At 32.9% G+C, this 24,041-nt stretch overlaps 1 protein-coding gene, 1 long non-coding RNA gene and 2 other non-coding genes across 4 annotated transcripts; 3 read left to right on the top strand and 1 right to left on the bottom strand.

Moving 5' to 3' along the window:
• Positions 1–14,124: 14,124 nt before the first annotated feature.
• Positions 14,125–19,586, top strand: LOC145325632 (ammonium transporter Rh type A-like). Its single transcript, XM_080168593.1, has 6 exons — positions 14,125–14,202; positions 14,464–14,497; positions 15,561–15,651; positions 16,045–16,083; positions 18,410–18,458; positions 19,516–19,586. Exons 1-6 carry the CDS (start codon positions 14,136–14,138, stop codon positions 19,584–19,586), a joined length of 351 nt encoding a protein of 116 aa, XP_080024719.1. The 5' UTR covers positions 14,125–14,135.
• Positions 16,304–16,376, top strand: TRNAR-UCG (transfer RNA arginine (anticodon UCG)). The gene has a single exon. It is a non-coding gene; the product is annotated as a tRNA-Arg (tRNA).
• TRNAQ-UUG (transfer RNA glutamine (anticodon UUG)) lies at positions 17,088–17,160 on the bottom strand. Its single transcript has one exon. It is a non-coding gene; the product is annotated as a tRNA-Gln (tRNA).
• A 1,652-nt stretch (positions 19,587–21,238) lies between the features above and the next one.
• On the top strand, positions 21,239–23,308 carry LOC145325736 (uncharacterized). The gene is made up of 3 exons (XR_013881560.1): positions 21,239–21,303; positions 21,813–21,872; positions 23,257–23,308. It is a non-coding gene; the product is annotated as an uncharacterized LOC145325736 (long non-coding RNA).
• The last annotated feature ends 733 nt before the right edge of the window (positions 23,309–24,041 follow it).

Here is a 24,041-nt window from a genome sequence, read left to right as displayed (position 1 = left end):
TCCAAAAAAAAAAAAAAATTCTGGGGAAACTAATTCACATATATTATGGGCGCTGCAGCAGAATTTTTTTTATTTTTTTTAAATTACCTCATGGGGCAAAGCCCCTAGACGCTAGGGGCGAAGCCGCTAGTATCCTTATTAAAAAGTATTCATCTAAAAATACAAGGTAGAACGATGTCTGTCTGTCTGTACCGAAGGATCTCTCTAACCGCTGAACCGATCGGGTTTTCCTTTACATGGTAGCTTCTCATAGGTCCCGGGAAGGTTTATAACTATTTTCTTGAGGGATGGGACACCCAAAAAATGAAAAATAGCCCCCCCCCCAAAAAAAAAAAAAAAATCTTTTAAATCTGAAATACAAAAAATTAGTTTTGGAATAATTAACTAGAGAAAAATTAACGTTATTATGAAGTTTTTAAGTTTTATAACATTGCAAATTTAGCTTTGACATGCAAGCTTTCATAAATGCACGCAAGACATAATTGTATGGGAGGGGGGCCGAGAGGTACACCCCCACGTAAAAATAATAATCTAAAAGTTAAGGGGGGAGGAAAGTTATACTTTTAAAAGTAAACACCAATGATGTATTATCATTTACTAGCGGATTTGCCCCTAGAGGCCTTCAGGGGCACTTGAGGAGGGGGAAATTAAATCTGTTAACCCTTTTTTATTTTGGTTTAGAAAAGAAAAATAGTTTGTTAGAGGGAATTTTTTTCAAGTGGCGATTTATCTTGGGAGGTTGGTGGTACTCTTTCCCAAAATAGTTATAAACCTTCCCAGGACTTAAAAGAAGCTACCCTCTAAAGGAGAACAATATCAGTTCAGCGGTTAGCGAGATTCTTCGGTACAGACAAACAGACAGACACAGAACCTGTTACTTTATTATAAGGATTCATTAATATACTTTTAATCAAACATCAAGGAACATTGCTTCCATTATAGTAAAGTTAAACGTTTTATGTAAAAAGTTTCGAAAATTTGTTTTATGACAGCATCCATAAAAGCGAAGCTCTGAAACGGAAGGACGTACAAACGGACATTATCACTCGTATAGTGTTAGAACTGAATAATCAGAATATAATTTATAAGAGTCAAAGCAAAATTATGTTGAAAAAGTTCTTGATACAATTAATGTTTTTTGGAATTTTTGGACATACATTTTTAAGACTTGATTATGGAGTTGCTTCGCTTATAATATTGTACTTTGTTGTCCCAGGAATCAGTATACCAAAAATCAAATCAATCGGAAAATTAGATAAAATAAAAATTTAAAATGGACGTATGTTCTGGTAATGATTTTAGAGTTGCTACGCTTTCTAAATTGTACCTAACTACAGGAATCACCATACAGAGTTTGAAATCGATAGGACAATTCTAACATGCCTAAATTAACGAAAAAAGCTATCCAACTCGGACGGACCGACCCTAATTACAAAAAAAAACTCGCTTTTAAAAAACCTGAGATCTGAAAATAAACTTGAGCCTCTTTTATTTTAATTATAGATAAACATGAATATAAAATAAATTTGTAGACTTCCAGAAAATATTAATAAATAAATGAAAAAAATAATTACATATTTATCCATATTCAATAAATCAATTAGAAATATAAACATATTTATTTTGAAAGTGGCAAAAAGAAAACCAAATTATCCAAATAAATCAGATTCGGTGGCTGAACTTAATCGATACATTATTACTTGGATCTTGCACCAGAATTTTATTTACTCTGTTAAAGTGATGCTCGCAGCTGGCTAAAATAACGATACCTCCACACACACACCTTTTTACCCCACCCCCTTCCCTCCTACTGGATGAATGAACTGTCAAAAAAAAGGTCCATAATAGCTACCTAAATTGACGACAAATTTTCCCCTATCAATATCCTACATCCCTTTATTAATAATTTTTTTTCCATTTGTAATCAACAACTATTTACATTTAATTTTTTATTAAAACAAGGATGACAACATCCATAAGTAGCGAAGCAGAAAAAATATGTATAAGAATTTAAAGATTAGTTGTCAAAAGCATGTATATTAGGAAAAAAATCACGAAACCTTTTTAACATTTGTTTTTGATTTCTTGATATTTATATTTCAGTACTATGACTAACAGACTGTCAGTCAAAGTAAATGGATGCTCAAAACAACGGGAAATTTAATTTTGATATTTTTAACTACAAAAATTTTAAAAATCGGACCATAAACACCAAAGATGTGAGGAAAAATGTGAAAAATATGAAAATAGCCAAAAACCTGCAAAAAGGCAGTCTGACCGCCATTGATGTTTTCTTTAAATGACAGGAAATTAAATTTTGATATCTACAAATGAAAAAATTTGGAAATCGGACCATAAACACCAAAGGTATGGAGAAAAATGTGAAAAATACAAAAATAGCCCAAAACCTGCTTAAAGGCAGTCTGACCGTCATAATGTTTTATTGAAAAGACAGGGAACTTAATTTTGATACTATAACTGAAAAAAATTTTGGAAATCGGACCATAAACACCAAAGATATGGACAAAAATGTGAAAAATACAAAAATAGCCTAAAACCTGCTAAAAAGCGGTCCAACCGCCAATGATGTTTTATAGTTAATTGTGCTCCTTAATAATGGGAATGTTGTCAAAAAATTTCAGCCTTTAATCTTTTATAGGAGCCGAGAAAATCACGTTTCCCCCAAACTAAGACATACAGACATACGGACATTGCAAGTTATAGAGTAGCTTCGCTACTAAGATTTAAGCACAGATACTCTATAGATAAAGAACGAATTAAGTAGCTATGGTTTTGAAGTTTACAAATAAAATCATTGTAATGGCAACATTCGATGACAAAAACAGTGATGCTACACTATTATTATTCCTTAAAATCCCATGATGTGCCATTTTAGGAAGTAAACAAGGATGACAACATCCATAAGTAGCGAAGCATAAACAATTAAATAAGAATTTAGATATTAGTTGACAAAAGCATGTATATTAGGAAAAAATCACGAAACCTTTTCAACATTTGTTTTTAATTTCTTAATATTTATTTATATTTCAGTACTATGACTAACAGACTGACGGTCAAAGTAAATTACATACTGGATGCTCAAAACAACGGGAAATTTTTATTTTGCTATTTTTAACTACAAAAATTTTAAAAAAAGGACCATAAATACCAAAGATATGAAGAAAAATGTGAAAAATATAAAAATAGCCAAAAACCTGCAAAAAGCAGTCTGACCGCCATTGATGTGTTCTTGAAATGAAAGGAAATTTAATTTTGATATATAAAACTGAAAAACTTTGGAAATTGGGCCATAAACACCAAAGGTATAGAGAAAATGTGAAAAATACAAAAATAGCCTAAAACCTGCTTAAAGGCAGTCTGAACGTCATAGTTGTTTTCTTGAAACGACAGAAAATTTAATTCTGATTCTATAACTGAAAAAATTTTGGAAATCGGACCATAAACACCAAAGATATGGAGAAAAATGTGAAAAATACAAAAATAGCCCAAAACCTGCTTAAAGGCAGTCTGACCGTCATAATGTTTTATTGAAAAGACAGGAAACTTAATTTTGATACTATAACTGAAAAAAATTTTGGAAATCGGACCATAAACACCAAAGATATGGACAAAAATGTGAAAAATACAAAAATAGCCTAAAACCTGCTAAAAAGCGGTCCAACCGCCAATGATGTTTTATAGTTAATTGTGCTCCTTAATAATGGGAATGTTGTCAAAAAATTTCAGCCTTTAATCTTTTATAGGAGCCGAGAAAATCACGTTTCCCCCAAACTAAGACATACAGACATACGGACATTGCAAGTTATAGAGTAGCTTCGCTACTAAGATTTAAGCACAGATACTCTATAGATAAAGAACGAATTAAGTAGCTATGGTTTTGAAGTTTACAAATAAAATCATTGTAATGGCAACATTCGATGACAAAAACAGTGATGCTACACTATTATTATTCCTTAAAATCCCATGATGTGCCATTTTAGGAAGTAAACAAGGATGACAACATCCATAAGTAGCGAAGCATAAACAATTAAATAAGAATTTAGATATTAGTTGACAAAAGCATGTATATTAGGAAAAAATCACGAAACCTTTTCAACATTTGTTTTTAATTTCTTAATATTTATTTATATTTCAGTACTATGACTAACAGACTGACGGTCAAAGTAAATTACATACTGGATGCTCAAAACAACGGGAAATTTTTATTTTGCTATTTTTAACTACAAAAATTTTAAAAAAAGGACCATAAATACCAAAGATATGAAGAAAAATGTGAAAAATATAAAAATAGCCAAAAACCTGCAAAAAGCAGTCTGACCGCCATTGATGTGTTCTTGAAATGAAAGGAAATTTAATTTTGATATATAAAACTGAAAAACTTTGGAAATTGGGCCATAAACACCAAAGGTATAGAGAAAATGTGAAAAATACAAAAATAGCCTAAAACCTGCTTAAAGGCAGTCTGAACGTCATAGTTGTTTTCTTGAAACGACAGAAAATTTAATTCTGATTCTATAACTGAAAAAATTTTGGAAATCGGACCATAAACACCAAAGATATGGAGAAAAATGTGAAAAATACAAAAATAGCCCAAAACCTGCTTAAAGGCAGTCTGACCGTCATAATGTTTTATTGAAAAGACAGGAAACTTAATTTTGATACTATAACTGAAAAAAATTTTGGAAATCGGACCATAAACACCAAAGATATGGACAAAAATGTGAAAAATACAAAAATAGCCTAAAACCTGCTAAAAAGCGGTCCAACCGCCAATGATGTTTTATAGTTAATTGTGCTCCTTAATAATGGGAATGTTGTCAAAAAATTTCAGCCTTTAATCTTTTATAGGAGCCGAGAAAATCACGTTTCCCCCAAACTAAGACATACAGACATACGGACATTGCAAGTTATAGAGTAGCTTCGCTACTAAGATTTAAGCACAGATACTCTATAGATAAAGAACGAATTAAGTAGCTATGGTTTTGAAGTTTACAAATAAAATCATTGTAATGGCAACATTCGATGACAAAAACAGTGATGCTACACTATTATTATTCCTTAAAATCCCATGATGTGCCATTTTAGGAAGTAAACAAGGATGACAACATCCATAAGTAGCGAAGCATAAACAATTAAATAAGAATTTAGATATTAGTTGACAAAAGCATGTATATTAGGAAAAAATCACGAAACCTTTTCAACATTTGTTTTTAATTTCTTAATATTTATTTATATTTCAGTACTATGACTAACAGACTGACGGTCAAAGTAAATTACATACTGGATGCTAAAAACAACGGGAAATTTTTATTTTGCTATTTTTAACTACAAAAATTTTAAAAAAAGGACCATAAATACCAAAGATATGAAGAAAAATGTGAAAAATATAAAATTAGCCAAAAACCTGCAAAAAGCAGTCTGACCGCCATTGATGTGTTCTTGAAATGAAAGGAAATTTAATTTTGATATATAAAACTGAAAAACTTTGGAAATTGGGCCATAAACACCAAAGGTATAGAGAAAATGTGAAAAATACAAAAATAGCCTAAAACCTGCTTAAAGGCAGTCTGAACGTCATAGTTGTTTTCTTGAAACGACAGAAAATTTAATTCTGATTCTATAACTGAAAAAATTTTGGAAATCGGACCATAAACACCAAAGATATGGAGAAAAATGTGAAAAATACAAAAATAGCCTAAAACCTGCTAAAAAGCGGTCCTATCGCTATTGATGTTTTATAGTTAATTGTGCTCCTTGATAATGGGAATGTTGTCAAAAAATTTCAGCCTTTTATCTTTTATAGGAGCCGAGAAAATCACGTTTCCCCCAAACTAAGACAGACATACGGACATACGGACATACAGACAGACGGACATTTCAAATTATAGAGTAGCTTCGCTACTAAAAATACAAAATAGGATAAATGTTTAAATACGAATATGGGATTAAAAAAAAGATGAAATAAATCAAATATAAAGGTTTCGTGAATTTTTGTATCACACAATGTTTATAATTACTATCAGCTGCACCCGTTGCAACTAAAGGCTTCGAAGGGGTAGGGAAGGGCAGAAAAGAAGCCTATAACCACCCCAAGACCTGAATCTTAAATATAAAACAGCATAAAACTATCCCAATGACTATGTAAAGCTTCCATGTAACTAAAACGGTTCAATAGTTCAATAGTAATCCTAAGTTACAGGCAATAAAAACCTTACTACTTTATGTAATAACTAGCGGATACGCCCCCTAGAGGCCTCTAGTGGCACTTGAATGGGGGGGGGGAGAGTCGACTGACTCCACTTTATATTTTAGTTTTTTTAATGGGTGATTTCTTTTGGGAGGATAGTAATACCCCCCCCCCCCAAAAAAAAAAAAAATAGTTATAAACCTTCCCAAAACCATATCGGTTCAGTGGTTAGAGAGATCCTTGGTACAGACAGACAGACACACACAGACAAACATACATCCTGTTACTTTACTATAAGGATTTAGCGGTAGTTTTTTATTTCTCTTTAATGAATGAACCGATTCAATTGTGCTTTGTGCATATAATTATATATTTATTCGAATGAAAAATCCCTTTTTTGCAGTCCCAGGAGGCTAGGGAGAAAAACAGCTAGTTAAAAATTGTCATATTGATTTCAATCTTTGCATAATGATTCCTGTAACTGTTAAGAACAATATAGAAAGTGTAGCAACTTTATATTTGTTACCTGCAGAGAGTCCATAAGTCCATTTTAAACATTTTTATGTCAATATCTATAATACAACGTAGCTTGATGTCTGTCCGTCCGTCTGAAGCTTAAGATCTCGGTAACCACTGAACAGATTGAATTCTACTCTTCAGGTAATATATCTACTGGTCCTGTGGTTGTATATCTACTGGTCTTGGGGGGGGGGGGGACAACCCCTAATCCCCCAAAACAAAAAAATCCCCCTTCCACTGTTATTTGTTTAATTACCTCTTGGGGCAAAGCCTCTAGAGGCTAGGGGCGGAGCTGATAGTGTCCATATAAAGCATCCGATGTTTAAATATTTTTTTGGTTAGATTTATATTGAATTTTTGTTCAACATGATTTTTAATATTAAATGCGCTGTTACCCTATAATAATTGTTGTTAATGTTAGTTTGTCTGACTTTATATTTATTGAGCTTCGCTTTTAAAGGTGTTATCATACTTGTTTAGTTACATTCAACGGAAGTAAAGCTGCTCTGTAATATATTATCTTACAAGGATGACAACATCCATTAAAGCGAAGCTCCAATAATAGAATATTAATGTATAAGTATTTACAAAATTCAATTTGATACTTGTACGATAATGCTTAAATACGGAATACTGATTAAGGGCAAACTTACATTTATAGGATTTGATTAAAGAGATGGTTCGTTTATGAAATTTTAATTTGTTGTCCTAGGAATCAGTATTTGAAAAATCATATGAATAGGATAATTACATCACATAATTTTTTTTTTGTAAAAAAAGTTAGAATTCAACTGTTATGAATAGACGTGAAAAAGTACTGTTAGCTATTTTAGAGTTGCTACGCTTTCTAATCTTACCTAACTATTGCAGGAATCACCATTGAAATCGTTAAGCATGCTTTTATTTACGATAAGAGCTATCTTTTATGGATTGACCATAATTATAGAAAACCTTTACTTTTAAATATTAATGTATCTTTATCAATTATATTTCCTAAAACCATCAAATAATTACGGCAAACTAAGTCTTGATAAGACTGTAAGATTTTTAGTTAGTTAAATACATCAGGCTCAAGTGAATGCTTAGAATTTCGTTAGGAAGTATCTCTATAAGATCTCAGAAACGGCCATATCCACATATCTGTATATATGATTGTTAATTTAGGCATTTTAGAATCGTCCTATCGATTTCAAACCCTGCATGGGGATTCATGTGATGATTTGGTATAAGTTGCCATCATATATTTGTTCCTTAATTTCAATATTCAACAAGGATGACAACATCCATAAAAGAGAAGCTCTGAAACGGTAGGACAAACGGAAATTAACACTTGTATAGTGTCAGAACTGAAAAATCAGAATATAAATGAATAAGAGTCAAAGTTTAATTGTGAGTAAATTTGTTGAAAAACTTCTTGATACAGGATAATGTTTATGGACATACTTACATTTTTAGGACCTGATTATAGAGTTGCTTTGCTTATAATAATGTACTTTGTTGTCCTAGGAATCAGTAAACCAAAAATCAGAACAATCGGATAATTGGATCACATACAAATTAGTTGTTAAAAATGTAAAAAATTAACATTTTAAAAATGGACGTACGGACATTTTTGTAATGATTATAGAGTTGCTACGCTTGCTGAATGTTGTAATACTTTTTTTCGTATTCATTCGAATCCGGAGGATAGGAACCGGTTCTCATCCATACGAAAAAACTATGTCTAGCATCGTATTATATCCAGCTTTCAACGAATATAGAAATGTACAATCAAAAGATTAAAACCAGTTTTTTTAGCCGGTGCCTGCGGCACCTGGGGGCTAAAAAAACTAGTTTTAATCTCATAATTGTACTTTCTATATCCGCGGAAAGCCGTTTATATACGATGCGAGAAATAACTATTAAAGGCGAAGCTTTTCTATAATTATGGCATGTCCGTCCGTACGTCACGGATACCTTTTTTCGTCATTTGAGGCATGTTAGAATTGTCCTATCGATTTCATGATGATTCCTGTAGTAGTTAGGTACGATTTAGAAAGCGTACAGCAAATCTATAACCATTACCAGAATGTCCGTACGTCCATTTTAAACATTTAGATTTTTTTAACAACAATTTTTATGTGATCTAATTATTCGATTTATCTTATTTTTTTTGGTATACTAATTATTGGGACAAAGTACAATATTATAAGCGAAACAATTGTATAATCAAGTCCTATAAATGTAAGTATGTCCATAAACACTATCCTGTATCAAGCAGAATTTACTTACAATTTTGCTTCGACTCTTATACAATAATACTCTGATTAATTAGTTCTGACACTATACAGTGTCAATGTCCATTTGTCCTACCGTTTCATTGTCATCCTTGTTTTTCTGATATTTAGAAATGAAAATGAGTATAAAATTGTTATTGAGGCGGTTAATTAAAAAGAATTGTCTGCATATTTGGATTATATTAATAATGGAAACTTTTATATTGGCTCTTCTTGCTATATTCGCCAGGTAAAACTTTTTCCAATATGGCTTCGAAACCGATTAATATCCGATTAGATTAGAACCGGTTCTCAGCCACACTGAAAAACCATGTAAAGCATCCAACTAAAGACAATGTTTCATAAACATTTGTTTTGCCGGGGCCTTCTGCCCTTCGGGGCTTACAAAAATGGTTGTATTCTTGTCATTTTTCATTTTAATATCTGCGGAAAGCTGTCTTTAGTACGATGCGATAAATTATTATTAAAAAGCCCTCTTTTTATCTTATGGGTTTAACAGGGAGAGAAAGGACATTAGATTGTTAAATATGCTGTCACCCAAAGTTTTAATTCCATTATTCTTTTAAAACTTTGGGTACTTTGTTTGGTTTAAATCAGCAATGATAAATTGCTATTCAACCTATAACTTGATCAACAGAAGGAATAATAATCAGTTCATTGTCGATTGTCTTATCCCTTAAGGTCCCAAGATTTAAAAAATGAACAATATTAGGTTTAATGATGATATGAAGTCGGATGATTTCAACTCAATCTTCCCGCTTTTTACAGGTAAATAATAGAATGGGTATCCTTATAATAAAGTAACAGGATGTCTGTGTGTTTGTATGTTTGTACTGAAGGATCTCGCTAATCGCCAAACTGATCGGGTTATCCTTAACAGGGTCGCTTCTCATAGGTCCTGGGAAGGTTTATAACTATTTTGGGGGAGGGTACCACCACCCTCCCAAGAAAAATCGACAAATAATAAAAATTAAAATAACGCCGCCCTGCGGACATTTTTGCAATTAGCTAAAAACATAACTAACACCATCTATGGGCGAGAAAAATATTTTTAGTAAATAACTGATTTTAAAATAGATTGAAAAGAAAATAGTTTACGTGTCCCTAGAGGCCTCTAGGGGCGCAGACGATAGTAGAATATACTTGGACTCGCAGCAGAAAATTGTCGCCAATTTATGTTGCTAACATGAATATCATTTATTGTTCAGTTCGTTCATAGAGTAGGATAGGAGGAAATGGGGTAATGGGGTTTGTTGCGGAGATTCGTTATCTTAGCACGCTGCGAGTTTCATTTTATAAGAAAACATGCAAATCTGATGTAATATCCAAGTAAAATTGTATCCATTGGTGTTTCTAAATTTCTAGATTATATTCAACAAGGCTTACAACATCCATAAGTAACGAAGCACAAAAAAATATGTTTGGACACAGCGTATAAAGTGAGTTATAGAGTGTCACAGTTGTTCAGTGGTCTTAAAAAAACAAGAGGAAGAAAAAGAAATAGATTAAACGAAAGACTAACTCACTGAGAAAATTGTCTATAATACGATAGATACGATACATGATTTTAAAGTATGTCGGCTATTTTCGGATTGGAAGACTTACTAGAAAATTATTTCATTGTAGATGTGCATACGATGGTGTATTTGGGAATTGGGTATATTCTCACTTTTTTGAGGTAAATATTTTTTAAAGCGAAGCTTTTCTATAATTACGTACGTGACGGATAACTTTTTTCGCTAACTTAGGCATGTTAGAATTGTCCTATCGATTTTAAACTTTGTATGGTGATTACTGTAGTAGTACGGTACGATTTAGAAAGCTTAGCAACTCTGTAATAATTACCAGAATGTCCGTACGTCCCCTTTAAACATGATTTTTCTACTTTTTTAATAACAAATTTTATATGATCTAATTATCCGATTGATTTGATTTTTGGTATATTGATTCCAGAGACAACAAAGTACAATATTATAAGCGAAGCAACTCTATAATCAATTCCTAAAAAATTAAGTCTGTCCATAAACATCATTCTGTATTAAGCAGTTTTTTTTTTAAATACTTACAAGTTTGCTTCGACTCTTATACATTTATATTTTGATTATTCAGTTCTGACACTATACAAGTGTGTTAATGTCCGTTTGTCCTACCGTTTCAGTGCTTCGCTTTTATGAATGTTGTCATCCTTGTTTAGTAGCAAAGCTACTCTATAATTCACTTTTTCAGTCCGTCGCTCCGTAATACAAAGGGGGAAACGATATTTTCTCGGCCTCTATTCAAAATAGACGTCTGATTTTTGGGGGGAAGATTCTTATGTCCGTTAATCATCTTCTCTATATCTCCCTTTGTGAGCGTGTATGACAAAAATCCCAATGATTTGACACCCCTGTCCTGGATTAAATGTTTATTTTAAAAAACATGCGCATTCAGTTTTTTTCATTTCCTATTAGATTTTTGTCCCCCAATTCTAAAAATATCTTTCCCGAAATCCTAGCTGTTCTATAAGATCTCCAAAAATGCAAATTACTTTTAGCACTGATTTTTCAATATTTTTATAATAAACTAATAAGAAATTTTGTTCAAAACATGTTTTAGTGTTCAGTAAAAAGAGTTTAACACATCTGAGATTATACATTCCTTGAATGCCAACAAGACCTAACAGAATCAATAAAGAAATACCTGCCATTTTGACCGTTATTAACTGTTTAACATATCCATGTTAGGTTTTAACAAGAAAATTCATAGAAGTAGCAGTTTTACGGACTAGACTAAGAAAACAAAGTTGTAGAACTCCTGTAGTAGTAAACCTTTTTAGAAAATACAGGGTTTAAAGTGAATTTCAGGTTCCAGGTATGATCCTGCAGGTCCTGATCCTACAGGTATCCAGAAATCTTTAAAAGCCTCCTGTGATCGCAATTTTTGACTTAGAGACTTTAAATTTTAAAAGTAAGCTTTTCTTAAATGTCTACATAACGTATTAGGATCTGTTTTGCTACCAACTGCAGTGGCTGTCAGCTGCCAAGTACTGCTGCAGCTGCCGAAACTTATGTTTTGATATTTCTAATATAAAATTTAAAATTAAGCTTTTCTTACATGTTTACATAACATATTAATAATAACATATTACTGCTGCAAGTACTTATGTTTTGAGATTTCTAATGTAAAATTTAATTAAAGATAAATGTTTTCTGAAGAAAAAAAATTTCTAGCTTAAAAAATAAGAAATTCATTATCAAACAGAGGAGATGCACACAAATTTAGCCCTCTAGCCATAATAGGAGGTGATATAATAGGGGAGGGGGCGTTGAACGCACCCCCAACCAATAAAGGTGCGGCAAGGGACCCAACTGTTAAAGGTTAACAGTGATAAACAGTCACATCAGTGAATAATGGGTTTAAATTTTAATCTAATTCTGTCCTTATTGGTTTGTTGGTTTGTTTAGACCAACTAATATGAGTCCTTCCTAGTAAAAAATGAAGAACATCATTGAAATGTTTGGTTTTATTTTCTTTTGACTCAGATAATCTATACTACCATGTAGTCTGTGAACATTTTAGTATCCTAGATGGTAAGGTTGATAACCAGTCAATAGGTACTGTTTTGATTTCATCAGGAAATTTTCTTTGATTAGTAATTTTTTTGTTTCTTGATGATATGTTGTTCTGAGGCCATCTTAAGGTTGCCAGTAATGAGTTTGAGAGCTTGATTCTGTGATCTTTGTTACTTTTTCCAGCTGTTCTCTGAGATGACAGAACTCCATATTCCAACAAACTTCTGGCAATGGCCATGTAGGTCCCCTATTATCTCAGCTCCCATTAGGGCTAGAGGGCTAAAAATTTTGTGTGCATGTCCCCTGTTTGATAATGAATTTCCAACTATAAGTGAGTCAAAGTCAATTTTTGCTTCCTTCACCCTTTTATTTAACAACCTTTGTTTTCAGGTCTTTTTTCTAAAATTATCATTTTCTTATTTTTAGAAATATCAAAACATAAGTTTTGGCGGCTGCAGCTGTACTTGGCATCTGACAGCCACTGCAGTCAGCAGTCGGCGGGAAAATGGTTCTTAATATGTTATGTAGACATGTAAGAAAAGCTTAATTTTAAAATTTGAAGTCTCTAAGTAAAACATTGCGGTCACAGTAGGCTTTTAAAGATTTCTGGAGGCCTGCAGGATCAGGACCTGCAGGAACATACCTGGAACCTGAAATTGACTTGAAACCCTATATTTTCTATAAGGATTTGATATTAGAGGAGTTCTACAACTTTGTTTTCATAGTCAAGTCTGAAAACTGATCCTTCAAGGTCTTTCTGGTTAAAACCTAAAATGGATATGTTTAACATTAAATAATGGTCAAAATGGCAGGTATTTTTTTATTGATTCTGTTAGGTCTTGTTGGCATTTAAGGAATGTATAATCTAAGATGTGTTAAACCTTTTTTACTGTTCACTAAAACATGCTTTGAACAAAAATTTTTATTAGTTTATTATAAAAATATTGAAAAATCAGTGCCAAAAGAAATTTGCATTTTTGGAGATCTTATAGAACAGCTAGGATTTCGGGAAAGATATTTTTGGAATTGGGGGACAAAAATCTATCAGGAAATGAAAAAAAACTGAATGCGCATGTTTTTTTAAATAAACATTTAATCCAGGACAGGGGTGTTGATATCTACTCTATTAATACTGTATCGGTTACTAGCAGCTACGCCCCTAGAGGCCTCTCAGACACGTAAAATTGTTTCTTTCAATCTATTTTAAAACCAGCTATTCACCAAAAACATTTTTTACGCCAATAGATGGTGTTAGTTATGTTTTAGCTAAATGCAAAAATGTCCGTATGGCGGCGTTTTTTTTATATTTTTTATATATTTTTAATTGATTTCTCAGGGGAAGGTGGTGGCACCCTCCCCCAAAATAGTTATAAACCTTCCCGGGACCTATGAGAAGCAACCCTGTTAAGGAGAAACAAATCGGTTTAGCGGTTAGCAAGATCCTTCGGTACAAACATACAAACACACAAACAGACAGACATTCTGTTACTTTATTATAAGGATTTTACTTAATGTTTCTATATTTCAGTGCTTCGCTAATTATGGATGTTGTCACCCTTGTTTGTTTTTAGAAATTACAGTATGAGTGCGGTTACGATAACATTATTCCTTGCATCATTTTCTGTTCAAATATATCTCATCATTTCAGGTATATCCTTATAAAAAAGTAACAGGATGTCTGTCTGTCTCTTTATACCGAAAAATCTCGCTAACCGCTGAACCGATATGGTTCTTCTTTACAGGGTAGCTTCTTATAGGTCCTGGGAATGTTTATTACTATTTTAGATGAAAGTACCACCCTCCATGAGGATATCGCCTCTAGAAAAAAATAACTTCCCCCCCCAAAAAAATAAAAAAAAATTATTTTAATTTTTAAAAATAAAGTATTTCTAATGTTGATTGTGTTTAGGGTTAGAAGAGTATATGTTTGGAAATTCAGAAAGGTAAAACAAGCCTAATTAATCACTAGCAGCGAAGCTACTCTATAGTAGGGTTGGACCGGATACCGGATATCCAGCTTATTTCTTATGCCGGATATCCGGTATATGTCCGGATATTGAAACTGGTCTGATATCCAGCAAACTACCGTATATCCGGTAACAGAAATCAGCCGTATATCCGGCATCAGAAATCAGCCGTATATCCGGCATTCAGATAGTTTCAATATCTAGTATCCGGCCGGACATTGAAAATGATCGGCCAAACCGGATATCCGGCCCAACCCTACTCTATAGTTCACCGTGTCTTTCCGTCCGTAAAGCTGTAAGGAAAATATCAATTTATCGGCTGCTATTTAATCTTCACAGCTGAATTTTTTTCCGGAGATTCCTTGTATCAATGAGGATCCTGTATACAATTTACATGGTCCGTCAGTCTGACGGTCATGATTAAAAAGACTTAATTTCTTGTTTTTCTCTGAAGAATACATGATTTCTATTTTTTTATGGCAACTGAAATCTCCCATTTAACTCACTTTTTTCTTTACTCCATACATGATTTTGTTATGTACATATTATCTTGTTTTCAGGTAGCTGTGTTTAGTGCCCTAGGAAAATGGGGATAAATGTCACCGCGTCTGGCCTATCTATTCTATTGACGTCATAGTAGAGGAAAAGAGAAAGGAAAGGTGGAATGAAACCCTTTAGAAAAGAGTTGAAGTATTTCCTGATGTCAAAAGAATAGGTAGGCCCAAAGCAGTGACATCTATCCCCATTTTGCTAGGGTACTATAGACAGCTGCTTGAATGTTGCCATCCTTGTTAAAAGCGAAGCTTTTCTGTAATTAGGGTCGGTCAGTCCGTCACTCCGTCACTCCTAAAAATGTCAGTATGTCCTTAAAAAGAATTCTGTATTTTAGAAGTTTTGAAACAAATTAACGTATAATTTTGTCAAAACTTATATATTCAAATTTTGTATATTTACTTCTGACACTCTACAAGAGTCATTGTTCGTCTATCATACCGTTTCAGTGCTTCGCTTTTATGGATGTTGTCATCCATGTTTTTAGTTATGTGATAGAGCTAGATAGCACGACTATGCTATACGCAGATTTTGCCGCCGCAACAGTTCTTGTGTCTTTCTGCGTTCTTCTTGGCAAGGTAAAGCACATGGAAGAAAATTGTATGCTTTTTGTGCTGGTTGAGCACTTTGAACCGCCCTCCTTAGTTTTAGAAATATTAAAAGTGATGGGGAGTGGGTAGTTTTATATCTATGTCTAACCACGGCGGGGGGGGGGGGGGGGGGGCTCTAAACCTGTGGGAACTATACCTTCTAACTAGTAGCGAATATAACCTACCCTGACCTAAAATAATAAAAACTAAAATCTTCTCACTTCAATTTAATTAAAAGGCACCGAAAAATTTGTCTTTGCCATTGATATTGATCAATTTTAAATATGCATAAAGAAAATTAAAAAGATGATAACCATGATAGACAGACAGATACACATGACTTATGGAGTAGTTTTGATCATTGGGATTTATTTTTTTTAGGTTACTTTGCTGCAATTAATTCCAATGGCAATAATAGAGGTAACATTTTTTTGTGGGGGGGGGGGGGGAGGATACTCCTAAACCACCTAAAATCACAGCATTACCTAAAATGAAAACCCCTCAGTTAAAGAAAAAAACAGATATTAAGCTTTATCAGACAGACGACCAGAATTCCTTTATATTTTATTATAGAAGATTATTCAAACTCCCCATTCCCTTTCAAATGTATTTCATAGGAGTTAAGGTTGTTTTATATCAAGAGCGTGTGGCCTAATGGATAAGGCACCAGACTTCGGATCTGGGAATTGCAGGTTCGAGTCCTGTCACGCTCGAAAAATTTTCTTTTCTGTAACTTGTTTGTTTATACTTACTTTAGGAAATAATAAAATTATCCATGGTTAATGAAAAAAAAATGTTTAGGAATAATCATTTTTTCCTTCAAATAATGGGAAAAACTATTTTTTTTGTCCTTTAATTTAAGGATAAAATAAACTAAAAATATTTGTATAATGATTTAGCCTTTTAACTTTTTCTATAGTTGTAATACTATTTTATATAATTTTTAAAATTTACTTGACAAGCAGTCGTGGCCGAGTGGTTAAGGCGTCTGACTCAAAATCAGATGGGGTTCGAATCCTGCCGGCTGCGAAAAAATCATTTTGACCATTTTTGAGAATCAGAATTTAAGTTTTTTTTCTATGATTGGGGCAGGTTACTTCACCCTCCCAAGATAAAACATACCCGGAAAAAAAGTTATATAGTGTATATATTATCATTTCCCAGTATTTATTTTGAACATTTGTTTTAGACAAAAACCGAATATTGTAAGAACCTTAATGGATCTAATATTACTTGGATCTTGATCCAGACTTTTATGTTCTCTAGTAAAGTGAAACTTGTAGCGAGCTAATATAACGATCTCTCCCATTCCCCCTTTCATAATATCATCCAAGTATATTATACATCCATATTATACTCTCAAGGTTTGTTTTACAGAGTTGTTGATTTCAATACAAAAAAATAACTTACTTAAAAGGATAGTTTGAGCGTGACAGGACTCGAACCTGCAATCCCCAGATCCAAAGTCTGGTGCCTTATCCATTAGGCCACAAGCCCCTTAGTATGTAAACGTATCTTTATACATAAAATAAAAAATTTAAATTTTTTAAATATACTTTTGTATGTATTATATTCTGTTTTTTTTTCATTTACAGGACGATTGAGAAAGAAAACCTTAGTTTATTTTAGATTTTTTTAAAAATTTAATTAGTGGGGGGGAATTGATTGGGTGGGGGGTAGTAATATTTTTCTGCGAACGATTTTTCTTGAGAGGGTGGTAGTACCCTCTCCTAAAATAGTTATGAAACTCCCCAGGACCTATTTGAAGCTACGCTGTAAAGAAGAGCCATATCGGTTCAGTGGTTAGCGAGATCGTTCGGAATAGACAGATAAACATCCTGTTACTTTATTGTAAGGATATTTTTTGCCTATGTACAAAGATGTTAGTTTAATAAAGTGGTCTTGGGTCGAGATGGATTATGAGCTTTTATAAATGGATATATTATTACTTGGATCTTACACTAGATTTTCATGTTCTATAATAAAGTGAACTCTATAGCGGGCTAAAATAACGATCTCCCCCATCCCCCTCCTTTAACATATTCCCTCCCCTTCAATGTGGATAAACGGCCCGACCACTAAAATCGAGGGGAAATTGCAACAGAAATTGACGACAATTTTTCTCCTGTCATAATATCCATGTATAATATATTCTGCATTCATTTCTTAAATCTATACTATGATAAACAAGGATGACAACATCCATAAAAGCGAAGCACTGAAACGGTAGGACAAACGGACATTAACACTTGTATAGTGTCTGAACTGAATAATCAGAATATAAAAGTATAAGAGTCAAAAGTGTAAGTAAATTTTTTGCGAAACTGCTTGATACAGGATAATGTTTATGGACATACTTACATTTTTAGAACTTGATTATAGAGTTGCTTCGCTTATAAAATTGTTCTTTGTTGTCCCAGGAATTAATATACCAAAAATCAGATCAAACGGATAATTAGATCACATAAAAATTTGTTGTTAAAAAGTAGAAAAATCAACATGTTTAAAATGGACGTACGGACATTCTGGTAGTGATTATAGAGTTGCTACGCTTTCTAAATCGTACCTAACTACTACAGGAATCACCATGCAAAGTTTGAAATCGATAGGACAATTCTAACATGCCAAAATTAACGAATAAAAGCTATCTATCTCGGACGGACGGACGTACGGACGGACGGACGTACGGACCGACCCTAATTATAGAAAAGCTTCGCTTTTAAAAATATCTTCTTTTAAAATTTAGATTTTTCTGTTTGTTGTAAATGAACATATTGGACGTAATATCTATCAAGGTAAGATTAGTTATTTTCACATCGTATTATAAACAGCTTTCCGCGGATATAAGATTTTTAATTATAAGATTAAAACCAGTTTTTTAGCACCGAGATGTCGAAGGCACAGGACAAAAAAACTGGTTTTATCTTATGATTGTACACTTTTATATTCGTAGAAAACTGGATATAATACGATGCTAAACATAATTTTTTGTATGGATGAGAACCGGTTCCTATCCACCGGATTCGAATGAATACGAGAAAATAAAATTATAAATTCTAAAAATACAACTTCCCCCGGTAGCAAAGCACAAAAAATCATGGAATAGACAAACGAACAGTGATATATAGAGCAGATATTCAGAAGTCATAACAAAGAAAAAAAGAGAAATAAGCAAATACTCAAAGAAAAACAAGAAACCTATCAAAAACAAAGCTTATATATTTTACAAATGACAGACAGACAGACAAAACAAGAAGTTATATTTAAATTTCTCGTATTCATTCGAATCCGGTGGATAGGAACCGGTTCTCATCCATACGAAAAAACTATGTCTATCATCGTATTATATCCAGCTTTCTACGAATATAAAAATGTACAATCATAAGATTAAAACCAGTTTTTTTAGCCCGTGCCTTCGGCAGCTCGGGGCTAAAAAAACTAGTTTTAATCTTATAATTGTACATTCTATATCCGCGGAAAGCGGTTTATAATACGATGAAAGAAATAACTATTATTTTATTATTCATAATAATCCACACATAATTAAAAGTTTAAAGCCTATCTCTTCTATCTATCAACAAGGATGACAACATCCATAAGTAGCGAAGCGCAAAATGTGTTATGAAATAGACAAACAGACAAAGTAAGTTAAAGAGCAGATTATTTGTTATCATAACAAAAAAAGAAAGAGAGAGTATATGCAAAAACTTAAAATCACGAAACCTTAAAAAAAAGGTTTATGTCTTTGAAAGCTTTAAAAAGAAAATCAACTAAAACGACAGTCAGACAGACGTGCGGACATTTGGAATTATAGAGTAGCTTCGCTACTAAAAATATTAATGTTTGTTTAAGCTTTTGATGTTGGAGATACCATATTTCTGCATATTTTTGCTGCTTATTTTGGCTTGGCGGCCAGCAGGTAATTATTTATTAGCGATGCTACTCCATATAGGCTAGAATTATTTTAGTTTTCTACTAAAAAAACATAAAGTAAAGCGCCCCAGTGAAAAATTTTGTAAATATGGAGGAGGGGGGAACGGCCTAAATGCACCCTCCAAACTTACAATCATGTATCTATCTAAACATTTTTAAAAGCGAAGCTTTTCTATAATCAGGGTCGTAATGGATATCTTTTTTTCGCTAATTTAGGTATGTTAGAATTGTCCTATCGTTTTAAAACTTTGTATATTGATTCCTGTAGTAGTTAGGTACAACTTAGAAATCGTAGCAGCTCTATAATCGTTACCAAAATGTTCTTACGCCCATTTTAAAAATGTTGAATTTTCAACTTTTTAAACTTTTTTTATGTGGTGTAATCATCCGATTGATCTGATTTTTGGAGCACTGATTCATATTACAATAAGGTACAATATTATAAGCGAAGCATCTCTATAATCAAGTCCTAAAATGTCAGTATGTTCTTAATCAGAATTCTGTATTTAATAAGTTTTGCAACTTTACGTATAATTTGGTCAAAACTTATATATTCATATTTTGTATATTCAGTTCTGTTACTTTAAAAGAGTTAATGTTCGTTTGTCTTACCGTTTCAGAGCTTCGCTTTTGGATGTTGTCATCCTTGATGAATGTTAAATGTAGTAGAGTATAAGTATGAGAATCCAAGATGGCGAACTTTTTCTATTTATCTAACTATCTATCTATCTATTTTTTGTTGAATGCTGTATAGTAAAGAAAACTAGATATGATCCAAGTCTTAGTGTATCTATCTAATTATCTATGTATCTATCTATTATAGAATGTTATATAGTAAAGCAAAAGTATGAGAATCCAAGATGGCGACCTTAGTCTATCTATCTATCTATCATAGAATGCTATATAGTAAGGAAAAAGTCTGATAATCCAAGATGGCAACCTTAGTCTATTTATCTACCTATCCAACTACCTATTATAGAATGCTATATAGTAAAGAAAAAGTATGACAATTCAAGATGGCGACCTTTGACTATTTATCTACCTATCAATCTATCTATTATAGAATGCTATACAGTAAGGCAAAAGTATGACAATCCAAGATGGCGACCTTTGACTTTTTATCTAACTATCTATCTATATTTTTATAGAATGTTATATAGTAAAGAAAAAGTATCAGAATCCAAGATGGCGACCTCAACTGAATCAAATCTATTTTCTCTGCTAGGCACAGTGTTCATTATAATTAAGGACAAGGATATGTTAATGAAAGATAAAATATTTTGTCAAATCCTATTTTAGAAGGGATTAAATGGGTGTTTGTCTATCTTTAACAGAAGATCAAAGAATGATTTAGGTGGGGGGCCTTATATATGTTGGAGGACGCTGCACTAACCCTAGAGGACAGAGAATTCGAAAAACAAATCGTAAGAATTCGCAAAATTCGTTTTAAAAAATTGGGGGGTTCAGTGGTTACCGAGATCTTAAGAAACAGACGGACAGACATCAAGCTACTTTGTATTATAGATTAATTATTAAAAATAAACAATGACTTCTATCTCAATAATAATCATTTTAGAATGACAGAATAATGGGATTTTTTATTTTCATTGCCGCTTTGTATCTCGCAAATGATCATAGTTAACCTGTTAGGAACAATTGTCCTGTGGATATACTGGCCATCCTTTATGTCAAGCGGTGCTATACCAGGTCATGTTTTATAACATTATTTATAACTAGCGGCTTCGCCCCTAGCCTTCAGGGGCTTTGCCAAAAATGGTAATTTTAAAATATTAAGTACCTCCATGAAAAAATAAAAAAATAGAGGGGGATTTTTTTTGTTTTTTGGGGGGGAGGGGGTGTTGGGGGTGTCTTACGCCCCAAGAAAATAGCTCAAAACCACCACAGGACCAGTAGATATATTCCCTGAAGATTTGAATCCAATCGGTTCAGTGGTTACTGAGATCTTAAGAAACAGATATTAAGCTACTTTATATAATAGGATTACCTTACTTAACATCAGGGAGGGAGGGGACATTGGACTGTAAATTACACTGGTACCCAATCTTATTTAATGGCTGAAAAACTTCAGGTGCTTTTATTGAATTTTAGTTCACAACCTAGTAGTGCTCAGACTAATAATTTCACTCAACAAAAGGAATAATTTTGTTTATCGTCATTGGTTATTTATATTTTAACTAATCTTATAATCATTTCAGGAGCCCCGCAAGGGAGAGCTATGATAAATACCTACCTTTCTCTTACTGGCTCTGTCTTAGGTAATTGAGTAAAAGAAAATAAATTAAACCTTACATATATGTATCTTAATAGATAAGTTATCATGTTTATTATTGTATACTAGCAGCTAAGCCCCTAGAAGCCTCTAGGTGCTCTTTTATTTTACAAAATAAATATAAAATATTTTTTGAGGGAGGGGGGGGGGGGTCATTTTTTTATTGGGAGGGTGGAGATACCCGCCCCCAAAATAGTTGAAAACCTTCAGTGGATCTGTAAGAAGCTTCGCTGTAAAGAAGAACCATATTGGTTCAGCGGTTGGCGAGATCCTTCGTTAGAGACAAAAGATCTTACTACTTTATTATTAGGATTATTTTTCACTAGATAGAGAGTGTTAAGATTGGGTTAGGTCAAGTGAAGTCTAGAAAAGTCCTGCAATAATATTGCCCTTTGGGCTTAGAGCTCTCCGCTTTAGCTTGTAATGTGTATATACCTTGAATTAACATCCAAAAAAGTGAAGCTCTGAAATAGAAGGACAAACGAACATTAACACTTGTATAGAGTCAGAAATGAATAATCAGAATTTAATGTATAAGAGTCGAAGCAAAATTGTAAGTAAATTTGTTGAAAAACTGCTTGATACACGATAATGTTTTTGGACATATTTACATTTTTAGGACTTGATTATAGAGTTGCTTTGCTTATAATTTGGTACTTTGTTGTCCCAGGAATCAATATACCAAAAATCAGATCAATCGGATAATTAGATCACATAAAAGTCTGTTGTTAAAAAGTAAAAAATCAACATGTTTAAAATGGACGTACGGACATTCTGGTAATGATTATAGAGTTGCTACGATTTCTAAATCGTACCTAACTACAAGAATCACCATGCAAAGTTTGAAATCGATAGGACAATTCTAACATGCATAAATTAACGGAAAAAAGCTATCCATCTCGGACGTTAGGACGACAGGACCAACTCTAATTATTGAAAAGCTTAGTTTTTAAAATTAAGGAAGGGGTAAGGAGTTCATAAAGAAACAAGGATAACAACATCCATAAGTAGCGAAGCACAAAAGTTCGTGGATGGGACTGACCGTCATTGGTGTTTTCTTCAAACGACCGTAAATTTAATTTTGATATCTTTAACAGAAAAATTTTAGAAATAGGACCAAAAACACTAAAAGTATTGGGGAAGATGTAAAAATATAAAAATTGCCAAAAACCTGCAAAAAGCTGTCCGACCGCCATTGATTTTTTATAGAAAAATTTCAGCATTCTATCTTTTATAGGAGCTGAGTAAATCCCATTTCCCCCATAGCATTACGGACTGACGGACGGACAGACAAAGTGAATTATAGAGTAGCTTCGCTACTAATAAGTGTGAGGGATAGCGTTTTAATAATTTATTTTGGTAAAATTTAGGTTCCCTATCGATGTCTAGCTTTACTAGCAGCTCTGGAAAGATACAAATAGGTAAATTTTTATTTTATCTTTATTTTCTCCATACAAGGACGTAAAAGCTTTTTTAGAAGTTGATAATTACAGAAGATGATTAAAGTCCCTCAACAGATTATGACGTCCTACGTTAAAATAACAAATGAGATGCTAGCATAAATTTTACCATTGCATTGGTCAATTACAGTGTATACTGGCCTCTTATTGGCTATACTGGCTATTCTATCGTATGACGTCATAATCTGCTGAGGGACTTTAATCATTTTCTGTAATTACACATTTAAGCAACATTGCATTAATTAGCGCTAGCAGTTACGCCCCTTAAGGCCTTGTGGTGGAGTTTATTCGAACCCCCTCCCCATTTTTATTAAAGTTTCAAAGGAAAAATTAGATTCCTCCACTCCCTAAAAAATAGTTATAATAGTTATTTCTCGCATCGTATTATAAACGGCTTTCCGCGGATATAGAAAGTACAATTATGAGATTAAAACTAGTTTTTTTAGCCCCGAGGTGCCGAAGGCACAGGCTAAAAAAACTGGTTTTAATCTTATGATTGTACATTTCTATATTCGTAGAAAGCTGGATATAATACGATGCTAGACATAGTTTTTTCGTATGGATGAGAACCGGTTCCTATCCACCGGATTCGAATGAATACGAGAAAGAAGCTTTACAAAGTGACTAAAAAAATCAGCCATGCCACAAAAATGAGTGATTATCCATCCTTTTTTCCCCGCTTATCCTCTCATCCC

The sequence above is a fragment of the Acartia tonsa genome, chromosome 8 (assembly GCF_053477335.1).
Source record: "Acartia tonsa isolate MP-2025a chromosome 8, ASM5347733v1, whole genome shotgun sequence".
Lineage (NCBI taxonomy): Eukaryota > Metazoa > Arthropoda > Copepoda > Calanoida > Acartiidae > Acartia > Acartia tonsa.
This window is presented reverse-complemented; position numbering and strand designations above follow the sequence as displayed.

What these genes read in the sequence shown, in the direction of transcription:
- LOC145325632 (XM_080168593.1), top strand. Translation starts at nt 14,136, where the DNA reads ATGAGTGCGGTTACGATAACATTATTCCTTGCATCATTTTCTGTTCAA. An exon ending in TCTGCGTTCTTCTTGGCAAG is followed by an intron (nt 15,652 to 16,044) that starts GTAAAGCACATG and finishes TATTTTTTTTAG; the next exon opens with GTTACTTTGCTGCAATTAAT. An exon ending in TTCCAATGGCAATAATAGAG is followed by an intron (nt 16,084 to 18,409) that starts GTAACATTTTTT and finishes TTTAAAATTTAG; the next exon opens with ATTTTTCTGTTTGTTGTAAA.